We start from the raw sequence: 26,804 nt of genomic DNA, 5'->3' as shown, positions 1-26,804 counted from the left end.
ATTGCTTATGCAAATCAATGTCAGGCAATGAGGTGTGGATAAAAAGCAAAATGGAAATATGATTATTATTGGTTTGTGCTCATAAAATTCTGATAGCCTGAAGGTAATGACAGGCACAAAGCCATAGGGATTATTAGTAGCAACAACATATTCAATAACTTGTGTTCCAATGAAAAGTTATATATTAACATGTATACACAGGATTTTTATTTGGTAACTGCTGACTTACATTTGTGAGAGAGTGTTTGCTCCCTTGCACGTAGGTTTCCAGATAAATGAAAAGTCAGAAAATAACAGAGGATCAGAGACAGTGTGTCAAAGTTAATTTCCTTTCTGAAGAGACAGTATTGTTTCATCCAGATGGTAACTGAATAATGTTTAATCTGAAATAAGTGACTATAGACAGATATTCTCAGATTTCTCCATGTTTTACTTAAAGTGCTGTGCAGCTTTAGATATGCTATAGGTAAAAACGGTTAAAACTTCATAATAACTAGCTGTGTTCATTCAATACTAAACAGGGGGGTGCAAAAGTAGATTTTCGGCTGTATATGAAACACAGAGTTTATTCTTGTATTACTTATTAATTATTGTATTATTTTCCATGCAAGTAACTAAAAACCTTCTTTTTCCATACTTTGTATGGGAATAATGTTATCATTGTTGATGTTTAGTCATGGATTTGACATAATTAGTATTTACTTTATTTAACACCTAACTACACAGCTAAAATTAATACGCATGTTACAGAAGGAAAAATATTTAAGGAAAGAGTTCATGGATGTGAGGATTAAAAATAGTATCTCTAATAAAAAACAATTACTTTTAAATATTAAATAGCAAAGCTAGTTACAATCCTGAATCAGAGAGAAATTACTTTTATTTATCAGTTTCAATTAATTTGTTTATATACATCCACGGATTGAATCCTTATCATTTTGCCTTAGAATTAAATATTGTAAACTGACCACTTTTTAGCATTAGCTGAAAAGTCTTTATTCTTAAAGACATGTATCTCTATTTGGTGATCCTGTAGGCCATAACATGGGAGACCTTATGCATTTATATTTATTGGTTTTCTTTTACTTGTTTATTAAGGGCTTAAGACATATTATACAGTTTAGCTAATAAGCTTGAGGCTATAAAATATTTTTTATAACTTTATTTAAAATGTATCTGTGAAATTATTAGACACATTGGCTGATGGGCGGGTGTATCTGTATGTTGATGAATATGTAAATGCACGCTGATCTTTCAACATGCACATACTTGGGTACACCTATCAGCGAACTGTCTCTCACTGTTTGCAGACAGTACCGTTTGGTTAGATTGCTAGTTCAGAAGTACAATAAACTTGCCTCAGAGGCATTTTTCTCTAACTTATTTAGGCCTTGCATCAGCAGTTTTCCTTCTTTTCCTCTTTTAATTTATTTTTTTCCCTTTTTTATGTTTTCTTTTAGGAACATTCAAGTAATAGCCTAGAACTACATACTCGGCAATATTATTTTGACACTAAAAAAAAATATAAAGCTTTCTAAATTGATAGATTCCCTCCCCCTTGTTACTCATATTTTCATAGTTGCTTGGTAATTTTATTACAGAGGTTAATATGAGTGAGATGGCATAGATGTACCATAATATATTTAGTTTTTTGTTTGTGAACACTAGAATGCTTTTTAATTTTTGTTAAATAAACAATAGTATAATAATCTTTAACTTATAAATTTTTTATTATATTTTGGTTGTCTCTTTATATACAGAAAGCATATTATCAATTTTTCTTCTAAAATGTTAAGCCAATATATAAGGGTAGAGAGAAAACTTGAAAGTTCTCTTTTTATAATACATGAAGCAAACAGCATTGAGACTTACACATTTTAAAAATAAATTTCTTATAAATTTCTTTTTAAAATTACCCTGTTATTCAAGTGTATATATTTTTATTAAAATGAGATTGAACATTTTTATATATTACCTTGCATTTTCATCTATACTTTTCTAAGATATTTATTCATGTTATACCCTTTTAAAAATAGAAGTTTTACTCATTTTCATAACTGTATAAATGGTAATAAAAATAATGAACCTTAACATACTTACTACAAATTCTTTTTTACCCTGTAATAGCTAAATTTCAAAATTATTAAGAAAAACCACGTTATAAACTCATAGTTTAACAGAAGTATTGTAAATACCTATCTTAAGTTATATATTTGGAACCTATCTTGAAAAAGGTTCAAGTGCATTCAAAACTCCATTTTGACCTACCTCTGTGTTTCTGTCTACGGAAGAGAGAGCTCCGTGTTAGTATGATACACACAAAACGTTTTCATATCCATTTACAACCAGTCTCCTTTATTTACCTTTATTCCTTTGCTCAAGGTCTCTCCATATGATTATTCTACAGATAATTTTTCCCTTAAGAATAATAACTCATTTTATTGTTAAAATCTTTTCTTAATGCTTTGTGCTAGTAAACCAAAATGGTGATTTTTTTCTTCTGTTTCCCCCTCTTTCATAACTTTATTGTTGAAAGTATTACAAATGTCGCCTTCCCACACCACTATCGACTCCCTGGACCCTGCTCAGGCCTTTCCCGCACTATTGTTTGTTCTTACTCCAGCTCTGCTTAATTTCATGTCTGCAGTCCATGGTGTTTACCCATCAGACATGTTCAATTACTCATTTATTTCACACATTCTTATTGCATATCTATTCTATGTAGACACCATGTAAGCACCTGGTATTCAGGGCATTCTGCACATAACAAATATGGCCCTGATCTCATGAATCATATAATAGGATAAAGTTAGCACTGAATAGGGAAAATAAACAACTACATACATATTTACTAAATATAATAAATGCTAGGAAGAAAAACAGTAGGATGCTCTGAGAGAACATTTAGGTGGGTGGGTAGGGGAACTTTAGTTGGGTGTTTAGGAGATCTCTCTTGGGAAGAAGCTTGTATAATTACGTCTGAGGATGGGGAAGAGCTAGGTGAGGAGTGGAGCATTCAAGGAAGATGGCAGGGCTTGTGCAAAGGGCTGAGACAAAGAACTGAACATTTCCAAGGAAAAGAAAGAAACGGGTGTGGATGAATAGACTCAGTAAAGACAAGGGAGGAGGGAGCATTGGAGGCAGGAGCTAATTAGGAGTGCTGAAGTAGACTGTGTTAAGAAGGCTGGGTTTTATTGTGAATGGGGTGTTACTAAGCAGTTTAAAACTGGGATGTGACATGGTTCTATTTATATTTAAAGCAGTTACCTGGCTATTTGTATTAATATATTAGGATTGGGGCACACTGAATACCAAGAGAGAAATCCTGTAATATAATTTGGAAGATACGTCAATATTCAGATAAGAGATGATGGAGGTTTAGTCAGTAGCTATACAGAGACATGGGTGGATTCAAAATGTTTTGAAGGTAGAATTAAATGGACCCAAGGGAAGATTGGGTGAAGAATGTGGTATGAGAGGTCAGGAAGAAAAGGTATCCAAGAATGATTCTGAGGTTTCTGGGTTGAAGGCCTGGGACCAAAACCTGAAAGGCTAAAACAGTTAGAAGTTGAGGAAAGAGAAGAGACCAGCAAAAGAGACTGAGATAGAATAGCTGGAGTCTCAGGCAGAATACCAAGGGTGTGGTGTCAATCATGTTAAGAGAAAAGCTTATTTAAAGAATAAGAAAATGATTGATGAGGTTAAATTCGACTGAGAGGTGGAGTAGGATAAAGACAGAAGTGTTCTGTTGGCAGCTTGCAAATGTATTGATTTCAGTGGAAGAGTGAATAGAAAAATGCTTAAGTGAATACAGTGTGTGTAAAATAAAATTTAAAGAAGTTGGCCACGAAAGTGGATCAGAAAAACAGGGTAGGTAGTTAGAGGGAGATAAGGGTTAAGGAACCTTGCCTTTTATTTTGTTTATAAAGATGGGAGACAGTTGTACTAGTCTTAGGCCCAGCTAGAGAAGGAGTGAGGAGAGGGAGAGTTGGGTAACTCGAGAGAAGACATAATTAGGACATTGGTCCTTGAGAAGGTAAAAGGAATGGTTTTTGACAGGAGATACACTCCCAGTTTATTTGGAGATGTGTAAATGGGAAAATGAGGAAGTTACTTTCTGATGAATTCTATTTTTTAAGTTCAGTGTCCCTTGAAGCAAGGTCAGTAGCTGGAAGTGAGGTAATACTGGGTGGTAGAGAGGTTTGAAGATTGAAGATTGATTAGGAAGAGTAGGAAGGCATGACAGTATTGAGTGCCTATTTGAGTTTGGTGATTATAAATTTGTAATGAAATTACTAGCAAACTGCCCTATTTCATTATTTTCTCCTGTGATGTTCAGCTGCACATGTTTGGAGGAGGCAAAACACTTGGATTCATCTATGATTAGGGGTTTTGCCAGCTCTGATAATTGAAGGACAGAGCTGCAAAGGAGAAGAGGCTGTTGGCTAGGAATTGATTAAGATGAACTATGAACTATAAGCTGGATAATCAGGAAAACAAAGACAGAAAGGATCTGAAAGACAAAGACCTGCCATTAATGTTACCAGTAAATAATAAATTAACAAGTATATATAATTTTAGCACTGAATAAAGCAAATCTCATATGCTTCTGAGCATGTAGGAAATTTAATCTGCCCATATTGAATTCTTTCATGTCATGGCCATTAATATGAGATTATTCCAGGGAACTTTTCTCTGTCCAGAACATATGGTAAAGAGCCCTCTGTTCCAATCCTCACTGATAGGCAGTCATATTGATTTCACGAAGGGGGCTGATGAGTGAATGGGAAAGAAGTGAGATAGTGCATATTGCTTGAGTGTTTAGTCTTTATCTTGCCCAAGCCTTACCTTTCTGGTTACTTGAAGATTAGTGTCTTTGCTGCTCGATTACTAAATCAGGAATGGCTATTTTGTGCTGAGGAGTCTGATAAGTCTCCCATTCCATGAGCAATAGTGCCCCCATTCCATCACATCTCTTTGAAACACAAGGTGCTACACCCCACCACTGGCAGAGCCCTCCAACTCTTCTTTTTCCAGACTTGGGTGGGGTACAGTTTCTAAGATTTCCTCAAGTCTGAAGAAGGGTTGGTCTCAATTTCTTGCATTTTTACTTTTTTAAAAATTTGATTTGATTTCCCCCCACCCCTCCAAGTTCATATAATTTCCCTTCTTTGGGCTTCTAGAAAAGTTTGGCTTCTCTTGGAGGTAAGGTTGAAGATGAAGATGTTGACTCAACTTTTTTTTTTTTTTTTTCCCCTTGAGCTTGGTCTTAAAATAACTAAAGTTTTTTGGGTTCTTTGTGTGGCAGGTATTTTTCTAAGTGCTTCACTTGTTTTATGTCATTTTCTGTGAACATTTTTCTCAAGTGCTATGTTATCTACTTTTTCTAGTTGAAGAAATGAAGGCTTAACGAAAATAGATACCTTACCCAAGATCACATGGCTGGTTAGGGTCAGCCTGAATCCTTTAGCTTTTCTGAATATACATACCACTTCTTTCTCAACTGAGTTGCATGTTCTTCTCAACTAGTCCTCAGCACCGGGGCTGAAGAAAGAAGGAGTGGGAGTGGGGAACTCCTTGTACATGCTCTGCAGTCAGCGGGCATCTTGATTTACAAGAGGCAGTGTATTTTTACCAGCTAGGACATAATTTACCTATTTATTGTAAGGAGCTTGTTGTGGTCAAAGCCCCTTTACCAGGGCATTTGGAAAAAGCAATTCACGAACTTCAGTTTCACCAATAGAGTCACTTTATGTCTCAGGAATATTTTGAGCTAGCAGCAGAAGTGAGAGGTGGGGATATTTCAGTGCCCCAGAACACTCCTATAGACATACATGCACAGTATTTCACTGACAGGTATAGGACCCTGTCAGGTTGTTCTGGAAGACAGTACAAATTCAACAGTGGCAATATCTCACCTCTGGTCATGCTCCTGCGTGTTGCAGCATTGATGGCAAGATCTGTAATTACTAAAGAAGAGTTATGTGGAAAAAAAAACCCACCAAAACCCACAAAATAACAAAACCGGTGTGAGAATATGCCATTGCCTTTAACTTAAGAAAAACAAAAAATCTTTCACGTGCTAACAGGTTTAATCTTTGACTTTACTTTTTTTTTTTTTATTACCTGGTGTATTTAGCAGCACCTTAAGAAAATCTGCTGATTTTATAAAATTTGCACTCATTAGGTGGATAAATGGATTTTTAAAACATGTAAAATGACTTTTTGTTCCTAGAGAAATATCTGAATATGGCTATATCTAAGTAAGCAACTTCTAAAAGTCAAATTAGGTTAAATATACATTTAAAAATGGAAATCAAAATGGCATACAAACAATTATATAACTGACTTTTCAACTATTTTTGTTTTATCCATTCAAATAACTTTCTTTTATAAATTTCACCTCTTTTTTATTGTGTATGATGTCCATACCTCAAAAAACTTGTCAATTATTCCTATTTTACTGGGTTTCTTCCTTGGAAATGTGTTATAATTTAATAATAAATATCAAATAATTATTTATATCTCTTTGTACTTACTTCTTATCTAATAGAATGAAAATTTAAATGTTCTATTTTGCATAACGCTTTTTTAATATTTTGTGTTGCATTTTTGCATTTTTACTTAATCTCATAATCTCCAAATAGTCTTCAGGTATTAAGCAAAATAATATATTGATCTTTGTTTAGCTTTATTGTGTTTAGCTGTTTATCTGTCATTGTTTTAGTCTCCTTGCTTCTGTTTCTCAAGGTCAGGGAATATGGAAACATGCTCTGAAGTGCATGGGCCGGGCTGCAAATGGGTTTTATCCAATCCTTGTGTGACATTGATGTAATCTGGCAACTTTTAATCTGCTTTTGTTGTTGTCCACGAATTCCTGTGAGGTCATTTACTGTGATATTATACACACACACATTTAATTTGAGAGCTTATGGTTCTCAGTTTAAAAACCGCTCTACGAGCTTTAAGACAAAAGTTTAACATGGTTTTGTTTGCGTTGTTACTCACATGCACTCAGTCTGTGGAGCTCTCATCCTTTTTTCTCCAACCTCCTTATCTGCCTCTCTTTTTAAATTTAAGTATTTGCTTCTATTTCCAATACTTACTGTTCATAATACATTGAAAGTATAGTAGATTTACTAAATAGAACTAGGCGTTCTTTGTTTTTCATTTTGTATAAGTTGTGAGAAATCCTGTTTTTCTTTCTGGGGTTAACAATAAAATTTAAAATGTCTTTATTTTGTGTATATCAATCATTAGTGTTGTATAAGTTGGATTTTGGGTGGTGCAAGCAACAGAAACAACTGGTTAAATTAAGCAAAAAGAAATTTATTGGCAGGATGTAGGGTAGCTCTTGAATCATTGGGAAGACTGGAGTAGGATCAGGCTTAGAAAACAGATAATAAGAACTAAGGGAGACTCAGAGATTAAGAAATTTAGCCAAGCTTGTATCAAAGTCTGGTTGGTTCACTTGTACCATTAGCATGGCTGGCTACCCTTGGACCTTCACTGTCAGCATCATTGGGTATCAATCTTTCAACTATTCCTATTTCTTGGATCCTGTAGGGTTCATAGTCCCAATGGGAACGTGGACTTCTCTGAGGCTAGGGGACATGTCAATGCTTTAGCCAGGGAGAGTGGAGAGAAAATATTTAGAACTAGAGGGCCTGTGTATGAAAATTTGTGCACTCAGGGTGGGGGATGTCCCTCAGCCTGGCCTGTGCCCTCTCACAGACCAGGAGCCCTTGGGGGATGTCTGGGGAGTGGACCTAAGCCACAGTCTGGTCTCCCTTTTCGGGAGGCGACACAGGGCACCCGCCTTGGCTGGTCTGGCGCTGCCTGCTCACCAACCCCGCCTCTGTTTGGTCAATTTGCATCTTAGGCTTTTATTATATAGGATTCTGGTCCTTTCATTTCAAGTGGGAGGCAGAACCCTCACTTTCTTTCAAGAGTCATGGTGAGTTATTGCCTCATATAAAAGTGGTGTTTAAATGCTGGAAAGCCAACAGAGTGAAATACACCCGCTACAAAATTTTTGAGGTGCTTTTATTCTAAACAGAAAGAAACAATATTTCACACCCCTGTTTCAACCTTCTTGTCACATAGAGAAATCAGTGCCCGACTATACCAGGCATTTCCCAGACTAGTCTTACAAGTAGAACGGACCCTACTTCCAGGCATCACTGAGGCCCAGACTTGCATCTCCTTGGAGAAAAGTGTATGTGGTTTACCCATAAGCTAGTCTCCTCTTCTTTCTGATTTTGTTCAGGTTCTCACTCTTTATTATACAACCACATACTTCACAGGACTGTGTCTCCTGCCTTCTGTTGGCCCAACACAGGTTTTCCTAAACTTCATGAACAGATTTCTGTTAGAGCACATGATGCCCTTCTGAAACACGGGAAACATGGGGAGTTCGATGCAGCATTCGAGGGGGAAGTTTTCTTAATTCTTAAAAAAGATATTCCCAGGAAGAAATTCCGTCTTTCCTCTGCCCCTTGTCAGGTCTAAATGTGGCTCAGCATTGCTGTAGCCTGCCATTTATGTATGAGAATATACTGTTGCTTAACATGCTTTTCACTTTTAATCAGTTGATATCATTGTTTATGCCCCTTAAGTATATCTTAGGGGTCATCTTTGTTTTATTCTTTTCAACGATTCTGTTGTTTGTTAAATATTTTGCGTAGCGAACCCACAATTTTTTGCAGTTAATATTAAAACATTCTTCTATTTTATATCAAAATGTCACTCTCCTGTTGATTGACTTTCATACATATAATGTACTAGTAAACAAATTTCCATTTTAGATTCCTAACTCCAGCCACTTCCATAGTCATTGTAGATTTGAAAGGAACTTGAAATCTTACTTAATCATATACCAAATGTTTGACTTCAACTTGTCAACTGGTTATTGTACCAAGACTTCTGAAGTTTCGGTCACAAAAACCTTCCTCCTCAAATCACATCCCAGCATTTGCAGTTGTTCTCCACAACCTCTTCTCTACCACTATTTCCCTAGCACCCAGAAAGCTCCCTGGCACATGCAAAATGAGCCATACATTCTGTGTAATGAATAAATACATAAATGATTGATTGTCAAAAGGCCATGATCACGATTCTTTATTTTGTAATTCTACATAGACAAAGCAAAATTTTCTTAACTTAAAATATTACTCTTTGTCATTAGTTATTTTAGCAAGAGGAAGGCTAAACTAACTAATGAAAACATTTGGGGCTTTTTTTGGGAGAAAAAAAAATAGTTGACCTAAGTAGAATTCCAATAACACCTGAACATTGGGATTGCTGGGAGTCCAAGAAGACACGCTGTTGCCCTGAATATTGAGGTGGACAAGTGGGAGTTGTTTCCTGAGCCCAGAGAGTTGCCATTTCAGCTTGCAATGTAAATTTGTGCTTCATTCTGGATTGACAAGGGAACTAAGAGATCCACTTGATGATCAATATTGGGTCAAGGTCAACTCATATGATGAACAGTAGGGTTTTTAGGATCTGTATATGAAGAGAATTGTTTGCTATGTATTGGACCTCTCAAGGTCTGTGTAGTATTCCATTGTTCCCTATTTTGGTTTATCCTAGTAGCATTATTCATAACCTGAAACCAATCATAGTTCTAATTTTAATACTTTTTATTATAGCATCACTAAAATAAAATTCAAATTTATGTTTCATAATTCCCAATGTTCTCAAATGTATTCATGTAAGTGCTGCAAAAAAACATAAAAGATAATTCTGACAATTAAGTGTGAAATGATTTATTTTAATCCAGGCCCCTGGATTCAAATTGAAAATGCCTCCTATGGCATGTTCAAAGTCAATATTGAGATTCAGATTGGGTATTCAGAGATGTATTTTTTCAACAAAGTTATTCACAGTGTCTGAAGAAGATGATGTATTTGTGGTTGGAAGCTAGTGTTGGGCATTGCATTGCTAGGAGTCTGATTAGGTGGGAGTGGCCGTTTGCTGGGCTGTGAGTTTCCAACAAAGCTGAATCTGTCACAGGTGTTATAATTTGTATTTCAGAAAATTTGCTTTCTCAACTTTAATTATCCCCAAAGTATTCCACTCTAAATAAAATACTGTAAGGAGTCAGCATTTTTTTTTTTTAATTTCAGTACTGTGATGTAAATTAGGATTTTGTCTACCACCTACACATAGTAGAGATGATGGAATTTCAAATGAGGGAAGGGACTCTCTGTTTTATGAAATAAAACACTGTTTCCTACTTTGGATTCAGAAAAAACATAATGCCAAGGAGCCAAAACTAAATAGCGCATTCACAGTGACATAAACCATGCTTCACAGAAGAGAGCAGACATGAATCAGATGGAAAGTGTGTAGGTTTAACTTCACATGATAGAAAATGGGAAATGGTAAATCCAAGCCCCAGAATAGTAAATAAATGAAGGATTGACTTATTCTTGTTAAATGTTAGTATGTGTTTCAGACTAATGGATATAAGTATGCATCATTTTGTATTAGGCAGCCTGCTCTTTGCAGAAAGGCTAGGGAACTTGACAGGTTGTGAAGATAATCATCACTCTTTTCACAAAGCAATTCCTCTTCACATCTGCATGTATCAATCAGGTTCTATTTTATTTTATTTTAAATATATTTTTATTGATTTCAGACAAGAAGTGGGAAGGAGAGAGAGTTAGAAACATCAATGATGAGAGAGAATCATGGATTGGCTGCCTCCTGCATGCCCCCTACTGGGAATCGAGCCCACAACCCTGGCATGTGCCCTGACAGGGAATCGACTCATTGAAACATGACCTCCTGGTTCATAGGTGGACGCTCAACCACTGAGCAACACTGGACGGGCTCCTTTTTTATTTTTCATTCCATAAAACAAACACATTTTTTTAGCACTTGAACATGAAAGCCTTATGGGAAAGTTTTACATAATATATTTCACTGCAGGAATAGTTTCTTCAAAATTGCCCAAAGTTGACTTGCTAAATTAGAGGAAGATCTTTGAACCTGGAAATCCATAGAGAGATTAGGCCTATGAAAATAATTTTAAGAGATTAATAATTTCTAAGATATTGTTTAATGACTTAATTAAGAAATACACTGTAGTTAAATATTTTCTGGAATATTTAAAAATGAAATTCTTCATCTTTCTGCATGTCTTTCTTGTTAATGCAATTACAACAAATGGAAATGATTAATTGAATTGAGAAATGAATGTGTTTACTGAAAATTGCTTAGCCTTTGAATTGTAATTACATTTTTGCATTCTTTGTAGGATTATTTAACCATTCATAAGTATGGCAATGCAGCCAGAAATGATCTCTGGAATACACTTTCAGAGGTAATGTATAGGAAGTTCGGATATCAATACCTCTTCTTGAATACTTGAATTGAGTTTATAAAACAGACACTGACAGTTTGTTTTTTGTTTTTATACTTCTCTTCTCCTCTTATTGCTTTTTTGTTTAATTTTGATATGTTTTTTATATATATATATATATTTTAAAAGAGAATAGTATTTAAAATTACTTAAACTATAAATGATAGTAAAAGATATCTTGTCTACTTTCAAACATGTCAATACTTCTGAAATATAATTTTAATATGGTGTTAGAGAGAAATATTGGCATTGTAAAGAAATTATCTTTTATATGTGAATGAATAACAAATGTTTAAATTTGACACTGGACATACTGGAGATACTTAATAATCATGCAAGTACTTCCTTTACCAATAAAATGTTTTATCTTTCATTAAGTAAAACATATATTTATACATATATATACATATATATACCATACATGTGGTATATATATATATATATATATATATATATACACATATATATATACATATATATATATATTTATACATATATACTCATATATAGTATATATATATGTATATATATATGCATGAAGGTAAGTAAAGGCAAGAAGATTAATTTTACTGACATTATACTAGCTTCACTGATTTTAATTGTTTTCATATTTAGGTAAACCATAAAGGTAAAAATGAAAATGGTTGAATGATAATTATAATTCATGTTTATAAAACTAATTTATACCAATTTGGTTATAAAGGCTTTAAAAAGGAATGGGAAATATGTAAATATACAAGAAGTAATGGACCAGTGGACACTCCAGATGGGTTATCCTGTTATCACCATCTTGGGAAATACCACAGCAGAAAATTGGATAATAATTACCCAACAACATTTTATTTATGACATCAGTGCTAAAAATAAAGCACTTGCACTTCAAAATAACAGGTACAATACTTCTTTTCCATGAAAAATTTCTTTATTATTAAGTTTCACTTTGCATTTTTCATATTTTAAAAAACATTGATAACAGTATTCTGAAATGTTATAAGCAAAATATATTTTGATTTCTTTATTTACATATGGTATTTTCATTTTGCTTCTGATTTTACTCCTTTTTCCAGATATTTTAAGCATCAAGATGATAGCTCACCAACGTTATTTTGTTTAGGAAGATAAAATTTAAATTATCATAATGATTTTTAAAAATGTGTGATTATTTACTTTTCCCTGGAAATGTTTTGAATTGAATTCAAGAAAAATGCATTGAAGTGCATTAAATGGAAGTGAGCAAACTGTGATTAATAAAATAGATGAAAACAGAAACTAACAATCCAGAAAGACTAATTAAAATAAATAAGAAAAAAACAAAACAAAACAAAACCCACTAGACTAAATACTGTGTGATCCAAAGAAACTCAAACTTGATTCACTTCTAAATGGTCTAAGTATCAATGCAACTTAGTATAAAAATATGTTCTTTCCCCTAATTTTTAGTGTTTCAAACCACTAAAAAGACAACATACATAATTTTTTTATTAAAAATTATTTTAGTGTTGACATTATCCCCCCTTTGAAATTTGATTCTTGATACTTAAACTTTCTTTTGAAATTCTCCTTTATTTACTGATGATTTAGCACCAAGTGTTTCTTTTCTTCATGTTTTCTCAGTGTTTTGAGTCTTATTAAGGGTGAGCCCAGGAAAGATGGTAGACCTTCACACTCAATTTCATTTTTATTAGGTGCCCTGAAAAGAGGTTGGAGGGACAGGGAGGGATGGAGGTTAAAATTAATAAATAAAATGATGTGTCTGGATGAGGTTGGTCATGCTGTCTTCTATTACCTTGGAATATTAAGAGTCTGGCTTTATCACCCACTCAAATCTAGGAGACATGAAGCATGGATTAAGTCTCCTTGGTTATCACTAAGAAGATCAGAAATCATTCTCAAGTCGCCTAGCTCCAAGATGAGCTACAGCAGAAGTGATTGAGAAATTTATCAATGCTTCTTCTGGTGACTAAATTTGGAATCCCATCTAGAAAAACATTGTCTTAAATCTCCTACCTAATATGTATATTGGCCTCCAACAAATGGCCTTGTAGTCCATCTAGACCTGTGGAATATGTATTACCTGTCACACTGTCAGGGTCTGACTCTGTCAGTTCTTCATCCAGCCTGGATTCCTCATGGCACACATGCACTGGTTCTGATCATCCCCCATCTGGCTCCTGGGTAAACCTGCTTAGGCATTAAGCCTGAGCCTGCCAGAAGTGCATAAAAACTACTTGACTGTGACAAAGTTAGAGAGACTCAGCTATGCCTTTGAGAAAGCTCAGTCTGATACAAGCTTCACTGGTGCAGAAAAACATAAAGGACACACAGATGACAGGACACATTTTGAACAAAAATACTCTGTCAACCTATAAAACATGCATCAGATGTATCAGCCATGAGTCTGACTCTTTAAAGGAAAAATTTCTCCCAGGCTATAGAACTATGTGGGACATCTATAGAGCTCTGCTTGTGCTTGAGTTATAAAGTCATACAAATGATGGTGAACCCTAAGAACTTGGCATATAAAATATTTAGAGTAAAGTAATGCATGGCATCCTATTAATCTAAAAAATTATTTTCTATTTTGAAATAATAGGGCTTGCAGTTAAAAATTTAGTATTCAATTTTATGTTATAGATAATTTAATTCACTATAACATCATGGTTGAAACTTTAATACCAATGTTATCTGTTCTTTCTAGGTAGCCTTTCTAGATCTTTACTATTCAATGCAAAAAGTTGATGTAATAACACATAGTGTCTCTCTCTGCCTTAAATCCTGTGATTTGTGGATATTTTCTGAGACAGTATAATCAACTCTGTATCTTGAATTTTACAGAAGACACTAGTATATCACTGCAACATGCCTAGGACAGTTTTAATGTATATAGTAATTATAATTTTATATGGAGTAGCTATCGTACAGCACAGAAAGATCTTTACATAAGTAATGATTGCACAAAGTTAGTTGATATGTAAAAGTGAGTAAAACATTTGCTGGAATTTTGGTATTTGTTAAGTTGTGAATTTGTATGACTTTTGTATAGTTTTTTGGCATATCCACTACCACTTCGCTAATATCAGTACCATTCTTTACTATTTTATTACTTGTTTACTAAATTGATTGACGTGGCACTGGTGAACATAAATATATAGGTTTCAGGTGTGGGTTTCTGTGTTACAAGGTCTGTATATTGCACCATGTGCCCACCACCCAAAGTCAAATCTTCTTCTGTCACCAATTTTAAAAAGATGTCTCACTCAACCTAAATGTGTACATATTCTTTTCTACCTTAACCTAATCATCCAAATAATCATTGCTTTATTATAAAATATGTGAATTACTGATGAAGAGAGAGTCCCAGGGACTATTAAAGAAAAAAAATATCTTGGAAGTCTTTTGAAATAATTTTTTTCCTAGTATTTTTGAATGTTTTTTTTCTCCATAAAATGAGATGACTAAAATTTAAGTTCAACTTAAACATCTGTAACTTCACAAGTACTTTTTTCTTGTCTCTTTTGATACATAAACCATTGCAGTCTTAGATTTCTTTTATTTTTTGAGATTAAGTCTCATTATTTTATTTTTCTATGAACATTTATTTTCAATATTATTTTGTGTTGGTTTCAGGCATACAGCTTAGTGGTTAGCCAACCAATTTTGCATTGTCTTAGATTTCTTTACAGCATACCACACAGAGCTCTTCACTCAACACTGTTCCGTGTCTTCCATATTTTTGAGTTGTAATCATAAAATAACATAATTTACCATGAAAGTTGTAAAAAACTAAATACTTGTTGTTTGGAAAGTTATGAAAAATAACATATGGTATTTGATAGCACAGCAATTCAGAAATGAATAGAAATTTCATATATGCTTAATAATTTGTAAATTTTATTTTGTCTTCGTGACAAAGTATAGATTTTGGTTGTGTGTATGTGTGTGTGTGTACACACACTTGTATCCCAATACCTTATAGTTAACTTTCTTGAATCTGAACAGTTATGCAATACAATGTCTGTCTACCACTTAGAAAGTTTCCTATATGTATGTGGAATTTACTGTAGCAACAGGAAAGTATTAATACGAATTTCTTTTTCCTATACTTTAGAGATTTTTGCTAAAGCTCAAATATACCAATATTTAAAAAATGTTTTTATTGATTTACTTTTTAAAAAGAGGGAAAAGGAGAGAGAGAGAGAGAGAGAGAGAGAGACAGAGAGAGAGAGAGAAAACATTGAGGTGAAAAAGAAACATTGATTGGTTGCCTCCCCATGCACCCTGACTGGGGATCAAGCCCACAACCTAGGCATGTGCCCTGATTGGGAATCAAACCTACAACCTTCCAGTGCATGGTATGATGCTCCAACCAACTGAGCTACACAAGCCAAGGCTCAAATATACCAATTTTTATAATAATTTCTAGTTTTGTTATTTAAAAGAATACAGCTTAAATACATGTAAGTTATAAGTTTGTTTATAATAGGGGCAAATAATGTTTCACAAATATGTTATGAACATGATATAAGAAAGATACATTGATCCTTGAGAATTTTTAAGAACTTGATTTTATCTATTTCTGTCTTTTTTCCTTATATATTTCTTGCCCTTTAACTGACACTTGAGTTCACAATTTAGTTGACCCAACTGAATGTGGAAAATATGAACTAAAAAGTCAAGTGCATAAAGTTAATCTCTATCTTATCTATAGTAGACTTATTTGGCCCCTTTTATTTTATGTCACCTAATTCCATAGAAATATATGGAGTGTTTTTCATATTCAGGCTTTTGCAAGATCTCAGGTATAAAAATGTGTGCATGGTTTAAATTTACCATTAGATCCACAGTCAGACATTGTTGTTTCTTAACTAATTATTCCAAGTAATCAAAAAGAGAATGGCTGTTAAATAAATATATCAACTCTCTGTGTTTTCTTTATTGTAAATCCATCATTAAATATTTGTGGCATATATTTTTTATTGATTTCAGAGAGAAAAGGAGAGGGAGAGAGAGATAGAAACATCATTGATGAGAGATGGAGATCATTGATTGACTGCCTCTTGCATGCCCCACCTTGGGGATCTTGCCCGAAACCCAGGCATGTACTCTTGACTGCAGTCAAACCTGGGACCCTTCAATCTGCAGGCCGAAGCTCTGTCCACTAAGCCAAACCTGATAGGGCATGTGGCATACTCTTAACATTATGTTGGGAGCTTGGAATTTTTTGTTAAAAAGCTTACATAATTTGTGTTTATTCACTTCTACTTAAAAATATCAAGACATGTTTGGCTACTGTAGATTGTTTATTTCCTAACCAATTTTGTGGAACCCATTATGGTATAGAATTGGGTTTCCACATAGTTGATACTTAAAAATTGTTTCTCTGATTAAGTATAGCATGCAATTTTAAAATTTAGAATCTTTAACATACTATTTGGACTTTCCATGTTGGAGGGAGCAGTTGGTATAAAATTATGAACTTCATTCAATCTTCCATTTGGAATTTTTTTCTACTACTGAGTTCTATTCATTGTGAATGGCAAACATGAAAAGATAAAATAATCAAATTCCACATGACAGGTTTTAAGGAGATGCCCTGCCCTCTCACCCCCGCCCCCAAGAAAAACCCACATGTTCATTATGTTTTTAGTTATATAACCCCAGACATGTCCCTGAAAAATTCTCAGTTCTCCATCCACTCTCACACTTATAGAGCTCACGCAGTATCTCTTTTTACATTTTAAAAATAAAAAAGGGGGAAATAAGTCAGACAGAAAAGTCAAGAACCATGTGATTTCACTCATATGTGGAGTATAAAACTGAGACAAGCAAATGAACAAACAAGAAAAACAAACAAAAACTCATTGAAACAAACAAAAACCACCACAGTATGGTGGTTACCAGAGGGAAGGGTGAGCGGGCAATAAAGGGTAAAGGGGGTCAAATACATGGTGACAGAAGAAGATTTGACTTTGGATTGTGGGCACACAATGCGATTATACCTATAATGTATTATAGAATTGTACCCTTGAAACCTATGTTATTTTATTAACCAATGTCACCAAAATAAATTTAATAGAATAAAAGATAAAATAAATAATATTTTTCCATGCTAGATATTATTACCCCTGTTCCTAATGGTGCAACAATAGGTCAGAATGATATGGTTATATTTTAGAGAAAGAAACAATATGTAGTAATTGAACTGATTGAAAAACCATCTAGCATGTCTTTGGCTACTCTTCTGAGATTAATTTAATATTACTTCATGTATAAGTATAGGCCTCAATTTTTATCCTATAAAAATTCAAATTCTAGAAAGTGCTTCTCTTTCGTATCTGAGACTCATGATTTATCTCTGTCTGTTGGTGGATGATTTTACACATCAATTTGGAATTTTCATTTCAGAAAACACCGCATTAATGTGTTTCATAGTGTTCTTTTTATTGGTCAGGATTTTAGAGGGATTTGGTTAGTTTTGCTTTTCAGTTTCTGTGCTTTAGGTGTGATATTTTAAACTTTCTGTAAAAATATGATAAACAGTAGTATCTTTTAGAATAGCTAAACAAATAAATGAGAATGTTGAAATGTAAATGAATAAACCACTGAAATGTCTATTAGTCTAATATAGAAAAAGTAGAAAGGTGTTATTTTGAGACTGTAACCAATATATGGTGTGTGCCTCAGATTTATAGATTTTATCTATTCTTTTATTCCTAATGCAAAATGCAACTCTGTTGTGTGTGTGTGTGTGTGTGTGTGTGTGTGTGTGTGTGTGTGTGTTATTTTTTTAAGATAAATTGTTTGGTTGGCAGTCCCCCTTTTGACTTGAAATTAAAACTCTTAGAGGCCAAGTCTGCTTAGTGGCTTTGAAAAAGTGAATTCATCTTCTTAACTCACTCCTTACTTTTATAACTGGGGAATTTTTTTAGTTTCTCTAAAGAGAATAATGCAGATCACAAAGAAGGTGCCAAGTATGTGTTATTTGTTATAGCCGTTTTTATTCTTAAAGCTTCTCTTTTATTTTGCAGTTACCTGTGGCAGATTCCATTAACTATTGTGGTAGGAAATAGAAGCCATATGTCTCCAGAAGCAATTATTTGGGTATCTAACAAATCAGGTAAAATATATATTCTTCCCAAGAAACTATTTGGTTTTAGAACTATTTGGCTTAAGTTTAACAACTTAACCTCTGGTTTTAGCTGTTATCAAAATATGAATAAAAACAGATTAGAGTAGAATATAGGGAAATGATTATCACATTTACAAAATTAAGTATAATATAGTGTAATTTTTACACAGTCTAATTTTAGTTGGCCTATGTAATTACTAAATTTATTTGTGTCTGATGATAAATAGAAAATTTAAAAGTATTTATAGTACTAATTTTATCTATTTCAAATTGTACCACTTTATAATTATAAATATAACTAGTGGCCTGGTGCATGAAATTCATGCACATTAAAAGGGAATTAATTAGAGGAAATATTTTAATATTGCTATTTGCCCTTTCTCTAGAATAGAAGTGTCAGAGATGAAAGAAAATTAGTAAAATGTATATGAAAATCTCCCTCTTGTCAGAGTCTGGGTCTCCCCACAGGATATAGAGTCAAGTCTTCACCCACCACCCACATGCACTTCAAAAACGCAAGATACCCAGACCTGGCCAGCCCCACCCCCATTGGGTGAGACACAGACCCAGCCGGCCCCACCCCTATCAAGCCCCTCATGGTGGGGGGCACAGCCTGAGGTCCCTTATCAAGCCCCGCAGGGTGGAGGGCACAGCCTGAGGTCTCCTGACCCGCCACCGGGGTGGGGGGCGTGGCCTGAGGTCTCTTGGCCTTGCGCCAGGCGGGAGGTGCAGCCTGAGGTCCCCTGTCAAGCCCCGCCAGACGAGGGGTGCGGCCTGAGGTCCCTTGCCCCAGCCAGGTACTATGCAGCCTCAAGTCCCTGCTGTTCGGTCATGACATTATGGCATCCTGGGTAATTTGCATATTCCTCTGTTATATACATAGATAGATTATATTCAGAACTCCCAATAGAACAGTATACCTAATACTAAAAGTACAGGGCATATTTTAAATTCCATTTTCCTGCTATCTTCTCTTTACAAGACCAGCTCTTTAAAGAATGGGTGAGGAAATATTCTCCATAAAATACAGCAATTATAGGACAGGTAGAAAGGGAACTTGATTGGTCATTAAACTATTCCCTAGGTAGGGTCAACTCTCAGGGGGCAGAGAAAGATGAGAGTCTATTGTTTCTAAATATCTTCAAACAAGAAAGTGAGCCATTTCAATGCACTGTCAGAAAGCTATTTCTTGAATTCAATCTAAATCTTTTATGTTAGAGTGAGAAACAGGTCTCTTTTATTTGTTTTCCATTAATTAAAGAAAAAGCCAATTATCGCCCTTTATGTAATGTTTAATTTAGATTTAGATGGCCAAGTATGTCAACATTTTGCTTTTCTTACTCCTGTCAAATGTTCTGCCTATTGATATTATTTTGCTCTTTCATAGGGATAATTTAAAACTGCCACATATATTTAAATACAATGAGGTATAATGAAATAAATAACAACATGCCTATTATTTATTCACCTCAATCGAATAAGGGAAACATAAATGCTCAAAATACATATACACATACAAGAAAATGTTCTTACAGCAGAATCTAATATATTTACTAGAAATATAAACACTTGTATTTCTAGTTGAGTTTTTATTCAAATTTTCATGTTATTGTACTCTTAACACATAATCACATATTATGAAAATATGTGCTTTCATTTATATACGTATATTGTGTATAAAACATTAATATGTGATGTGTTGAAATGCTTACTGTAAAACTTAATGGTGTTTCTCATTTTGAATTGTTTATTATAATCTATTCTTTTCATTTCTTAGAGTTAGTATTTATATGATGATTCTGAATTCATATTTGCTGTACTATTTGTCTATATACTTCTCTTTTCCCTCCATGTAGTTTTTTTATTTATCTACATAATTTGTTATGAAATGATGAATGAAAACAGTAGGTTGTTATTGTAATGATCCAACTATTAGAATAAAGTCATCTGCTTATATGATTGCCAGGAACATGAAAAAAAAATAGTTTTTAGAAATAAAGTAACACATTTCTCATTGGGAGGCAGAATGAAATGGGAAAATTAGAAGAGTGCAAAGATATTGATCAAACATCAGACTCAGTCCCAAACTTTACATTTAGACAATGTGGGGATTCAGAGCAAGTCAGATTCTTTTGGGGGACTTTTCCCAGGTCTGTTTGCTTAACCCTCTAGTTATTTCCATGCTGTTATTCATGGTATCTTCTTAGTCCATACAAAGTATCCAGAATAGTGTCACAACTTTTTTTTTGACCAATAGCCACAGTTTGTTGTATTTGAGAGGTTGCTTTCATTTATAGTCTTCCAGTATTAATCTGGAATAACAATATATTTGAAACCATATGTTTGTCTACAATATCATCTATGTTAATACACATGGTTGTTATATACAGCCACATAGTTTGAGCTGTGTATAACTCTGGGAAATGAAATTTACATAGACTATGATATTAATGGCACACTTGCTAACCCCAAAGTTGTGCAGTGTTCAACCTGCAGAATGTAATGTGTTCTTTTCCATTAAACATAGCAGAGTTATGTGGCTGATAGATCATTGTCTCAGTTAAAACGTTGAGGAATTTGGGGGCGGGGGGATGCTCATACCTAGTAAATGTTTCTTAGAAACTTCATAAAATATAAATCTTGGCATTTCTAAGAAGGAGATAAAAGAAAGACAGCCTTTCTGTTTTCCCCATTCAGTCTTATTCTGTGTTTACTTCAGTCTTGAAGGTCTTCATATTGATCATGGGGGGAAAAAACCCTGACATTAGGAAAAGATTAGCAAAATAGTTTGTAAATTCTTCTCTTCTTTTATACAGAGTGGGGAAAAAGTAAGTTTACAATTGTGAGTACATGAAACAGTTTATTCTTGCATTATTATTTATTAATTATTATATTACTTTCCATATGAACAACTGTAGACCTAATTTTTCCCCACCCTGTATGTCCCCCCACCACATATAGTCAACTAATGTCAATGAAAGATGTTTATCTATTAAAATATTAAGAAAATATTCTGGTCAGTTCCTATCAACATAGATTAAAAATCACTTTTTAATTATAACAATCAAATTAATGTTTTTATAATTTTTATTATCAGTAATTTAGATTTAATTTCACAAGATACTAAAGCAAGGTCATCGTAAATAATATATAGTATAACTTTGATATAAATAATCATAAACTATTGACATTTCAATTTTTATATTGTTTGGATGAATATCTAATTAATTCCAAGTTAGCCTAAAAGGTTTTTAAACCAATTTTTAAGTAATTGAAAGTAGGTAAAGGATTTATCTCTTTTGATTTTACTATGACAATACTGAGGATGTAGATATCTAAAATGTAGTAGCTTGCATGCTGACTGGCTATAAATTAAAAATAGCATGATGCTGTAGTGCTTTCCTTAAACATTGTTTCATATGAAACTCATAAACCTTTAACTTGAATATTCTTTTATGCCCATTTAAAAAATTTAAGAATTAAGGCTTGAGAAATAACTTGCCCAAAGTGCCGTAGGAGCTTGGTTTTCTTTTCTTTTCTAAGTTTATTTACTCTAACACACACACACACACACACACACACACACACACACACACACACACACAGAGAGAGAGAGAAAAAGAGAAAGATTTTAATACTTTAGCATCTTGCTTTACAGATCTGTCAATTACTCAGTATGGTTCTTTATTGTTTCTACAGAGCATTACCTAATTTGATTCTCCTAAGATTCCAGTGAGAGAACCAGTATGTGTTATAATACCTGAATTTGTTGCACATTGTTACCTGGTTGACTTTTGTTTAAGTTGTGATTTTTCTGCAACCAGTTTAGGCCTTAAGTAGGAAGGCCTAAACTCCTTTCTCTTGTTATTCCAAAAGAAAGTATATAATACAAAAACATAAAATATAAATGTCCAACTACTTTGTGCCTACTTTAAGTCTTGTGTCATTTTGGATACTTTCTAAATACCATTTTTAATTGTAATTACTAACACTTAAAATATGACTCCTATACTCTTTATTATGGTTCTCATCACCACTGTTCCTCATTAGGTCACTGGAAAATATCTCTTTAAAATTCATTACTTGTCATTAATTTGAGGAACATTTTAGACATATAATTAACTAGGCTAGACAAGATATTTAAAAATATATTACAAAATCTTTAGGAAATCATTTTTTCAAAGATTTTATTTAGAAAAAAAGGTATGCATAAACATATTAATGAGTGGCAATAACCTTCAGGTTTTAGTTAAGAACCTAAAGTTAAGAATTTAAAAATATCATACTCAATATTTATATCTTAATTTTTCTTTGGTGAATCAGACATAATTAATTAAAATATTATTATGAGATTATTTTAGTTTTTAAAAATGCATATTTTTGTTAATTATTTGTTTTATTTTTAAATCTGTAAAGTGGATAACATTCTAGTCACAGAAATTGTGTGGATAAACGCGTTTGATTTTTGAAAAATAGGGAAAGTATCTGAAACTTGAGAGGTTATTACTATTTTAGAGTAATAGCTGATAGACTTATTTTCCTAACCACCGTGGATTAAGCTGGGTAAAATCTCAAACTAAGAAAAATATCTCCTTCTTCTAATCAGAGAACTGAAGGGACTGTAAATGCCCTTATGTTACAGGTAAGGGAACTGTGAACCAAAGAGAACCATTGGCTGAAGTCCAAAGATTTACAAACAGGAAAACTGGAACTAGAATTCAGCTTTCTATTCCTGTTCTAATTCTCGTTTTAGTGCTATCCTCCCTTTAGAATTAATATAGAAATGTGAAAAATGTATATCAGATTACAACAAAAGCTTTGTATCATTTTGTATCAATAGAGTATAGTGAAGTAACAAGGACACCAAAGTCAAGAGACCAGAAATGGACCACTCCCAGCTTTCTTGGACGGTTCAGTTAACCTGTCTGAGCCTCATGTCTTTATCTGTTCCAATAGATACTATTTATAAAGATGGCAAGAATTTGAAGTGATATTCAAAGCATTGAAGACTCGATTTTTATGTTCAGTATACGTTTATGTTTAACAATTATTTTGTTTTACTGTAAAGTTTTGAAAATTGGTAATGCATAACATGCATAGGATTAATTAGCCCATTCCAATCCAGGCCTAAACAATTAATGGTCATTGATGTTCACCCAATAACTTTCGTGGTATAACCTCTTCTTTTTGGGGTTCTACTTGAAAGAGAGTACTCTGTAAATTCAGTGTTGTTGTTTTTTAAAAAATCAACCTGTTTTGTCGTCTGATGTGTGAAAACCTTGATGATAGAGTGAGTACTAGAAGGTTGTGCTTCTTACTCAAACTGGATATAAATAGTTTCTATGATGCATTTTTTTTGTTTTGAATAATTGTGGAAATTAGACCAGTGGTGTGTGTGTGTGTGTGTGTGTGTGTGTGTGTGTGTGTTTGCATGCACACATATGTGTATAAATTTTAAGTAAACTTTGTACATTATGTAACTTCTGAGAAGCATGAGTACTGAGGAAATCAACATAAAAAAGATCAGAACTGTGATCTAAGGTTCAGTGAAGTCAGTAAAGGCTGACATTAAATGTGAATGAAGTTCTCTCTCTGTATTTGATGGAGTTAAATGTGTAAGTTGTAAGACTGGTTTACTGGTTTGCTTTAATTGAATTACTAGAGAACATAATCAAGTTATAATTTCCAAAATGATTTCAATAAGAAGAATATCTTTGTTCTAATTATATATGGTAATATTAGTGTCTTAAACAAATGAGGTTCCCTTTCCCAGCATTTTGATGATGCAGGGAAGTCTGTTATTTATTAGTACTTTCAAGAAAGAACAAGAAAAATGTCAGGAAACAACAGTGACTTTCAAATAAATGAGCTCTATTGGTAATCAGCTTCCCACTGAATAAATTAAGTAGGATATACACCTAAAACCTTTTATTTTATTCTAGCCACATATCCATATACAAACTAACTAGAAGTCACAAAAATATAGTAGTACTGGAGGCCTGGTGCACAAAATTCATGCATGGGGGGTCCCCCTCAGCCCAGCCTGCACCCTCTCCAATCTGGGATCCCTCTCACAATCTGGGACCACTGACTCCTAACTGTTCACCTGCCTACCTGCCTGATTGTCCCTAACTGCCCCCCCCCCACCAGCCTGATCACCCCTAACCACCTCTGCCTGCCGACCTGATTGCCCCTAACTGTCCCCCCCCACTGGCCTTGATTGCCCCTTACTGCCTCCTCTGCTGACCTGGTCACCCCCAACTGCCCCCACTGCTGGCCTGGTCACCCCCATCTGCCCCCACTGCTGGCCTGGTCACTCCCATCTGCCCCCTCTGCTGGCCTGGTCATCCCATGTAGCCTGCTGTTCAGTCGTTTGGTCATCCCTCACTAACGCCCCTGCTGGCCTGGTCACCCCACAAAACCTGCTGTTCAGTCATTTGGTCATCCCTCACTAACCCCCCTGCTGGCCTTGTCGCTGCACGCAGCCTGCTGTTTGGTCGTTACTGTTACTTGGTGTCCTGAACAATTTGCATATTTCTCTATTATTAGTATAGATATTTCTTGGTTACATTTCTTTTGAGAAAAAAATATATGTGGAGGTAATGGGGTTTTATAAAAAACAAAAATGTTAATTATAAGAAAAAATAATTGAGGTAATGAGTAAGCAATTAAAGGTTTTCTAGCAAATTCTAGCTATAGTGATTAATTGATTAAAGATATTTTAATTAGGTATTTGGGAGGTGTTCTTTTAAAATTATTCATACTCTGCATACTTCATACTATTTTAATCCTGAAAATTTAAAATCTATTCTATCCCCAAAATGCTATTTTCAGAGCACCACAGACTAACTTCTTTGGACAAAGGAAGCTGGTTGCTTGGAAACATCAATCAAACTGGCTATTTTAGAGTCAACTATGATTTAAGGAATTGGAGATTATTAATTGATCAATTAATCAGGAACCATGAGGTAAACTGGGTTTACACATCAATGATCTGTTCTAATATGTGAACCTGCCTTTTTAATCCCGAGTGATTCCACTTTTTTCTGGTTGACCTCACAGGTTCTCTCCGTCAGTAATCGAGCAGGCTTGATCGATGATGCCTTCAGCTTAGCCAGGTATGTTTTCCTGTGGATCTCCACGATAAAACGCATGCCCTTAAGAATTCCTCTAGTAGCTAAATAGTATGAATGTTTTGAATAATAAATCTTTTAGAAACAATTTCTTATTCACATTCTTGGTATTTGGAGATGAATTATAATAGTGTCCCAAACTCTTGATCAATAGCATCCAAAGGGTATTTCTGGGTCAGGAGGAACTTGATCAATTTTCTCTGTAAGTTCAATGTAACCCTCTGGAGGTTAATAATATCCTCCCAATTTTATTAATGAATTCTACAAAATAACCATTATGCCATATTTGATTTTTGATGCAAAATGCCTTCAAGCTTCAGCATTTATTTTCTTGAAATATACTGGTATATCTTTTTATAATGTTCTCTGAATTTAATTCATTATGAAGAACTTATGCTGAAAGATAGAAATAAGTATTCCACAGAGTAAAGCTGTTCTGGACAAAATGTGTATCAATCTTGTAGCAGAAGTCAATTATGCTACTTATAGAAATATTTGTGTTATTTTTATGATTATATTTATAATGTTAACATCAGCTATTCCTTTGAAGAGTCATTAAATTCCACATTTCAGTCGATTTTTAATTTTTACATCCATAAAAATCCTTGGAAAAAATGTTGATCATAAACCAAAGATATTTACTCAATTTTAAGAGTAACGAAGCAAACTCATACTTTTTAGTATTTTGTATTTCACATCCAATGACAGTTTTAATTTTAATAATCTGATATTAAAAGCTACAGGTTAGGTCATAGGTAATTTTTATGACCTATTTTTCATATTTTACCACATTTTTTTCTATGATAATTGTGTAAAACCAGTTAAGTATTTCTGTGGTGATATAAACATATAATTTGTCCTACTAATAAGCATTGTTTCATACATGGGACCTGAAACTGTTTTTACAATTTGTCTATACAATCAAATTTCAATTCTCTTTCATGCACTACTAATTATACCACCTGTAGCATTCTAATTCATTAAAACTAACGGAATTATATATTGAAGGCTTAATTAGTGCAATAGCAGGCAAAGTTTAGGGTCAGGTTAGAGATGTTGGTTTTTATAAAAAGAAATAATGTAGAAAAAAGAACACATAAAAATGGCAAAGAAGACATTTTAGATGTTCTCAAATAAAATAAAATAAAAACAAAATAAAACTCCTTGCCTT

At 33.8% G+C, this 26,804-nt stretch overlaps 1 protein-coding gene across 1 annotated transcript in view; it reads left to right on the top strand.

The window, feature by feature from the left end:
- The window catches only part of TRHDE (thyrotropin releasing hormone degrading enzyme), a 366,112-nt gene that overhangs the window by 261,471 nt on the left and 77,837 nt on the right, over window positions 1–26,804 (top strand). Inside the window, exons 8-12 of the mRNA XM_008155542.3 lie at window positions 11,267–11,332; window positions 12,075–12,262; window positions 18,400–18,488; window positions 25,335–25,468; window positions 25,563–25,618. Coding sequence (XP_008153764.3) covers window positions 11,267–11,332; window positions 12,075–12,262; window positions 18,400–18,488; window positions 25,335–25,468; window positions 25,563–25,618 — 533 coding nt within the window. The remainder of the gene's footprint in view (window positions 1–11,266; window positions 11,333–12,074; window positions 12,263–18,399; window positions 18,489–25,334; window positions 25,469–25,562; window positions 25,619–26,804) is intronic.

This window comes from Eptesicus fuscus, chromosome 7 (genome assembly GCF_027574615.1).
Source record: "Eptesicus fuscus isolate TK198812 chromosome 7, DD_ASM_mEF_20220401, whole genome shotgun sequence".
Taxonomy (NCBI): Eukaryota; Metazoa; Chordata; class Mammalia; order Chiroptera; family Vespertilionidae; genus Eptesicus; species Eptesicus fuscus.
The sequence above is the reverse complement of the archived record's forward strand: the minus strand, read 5'-3'. Positions and strand labels throughout refer to the sequence as shown.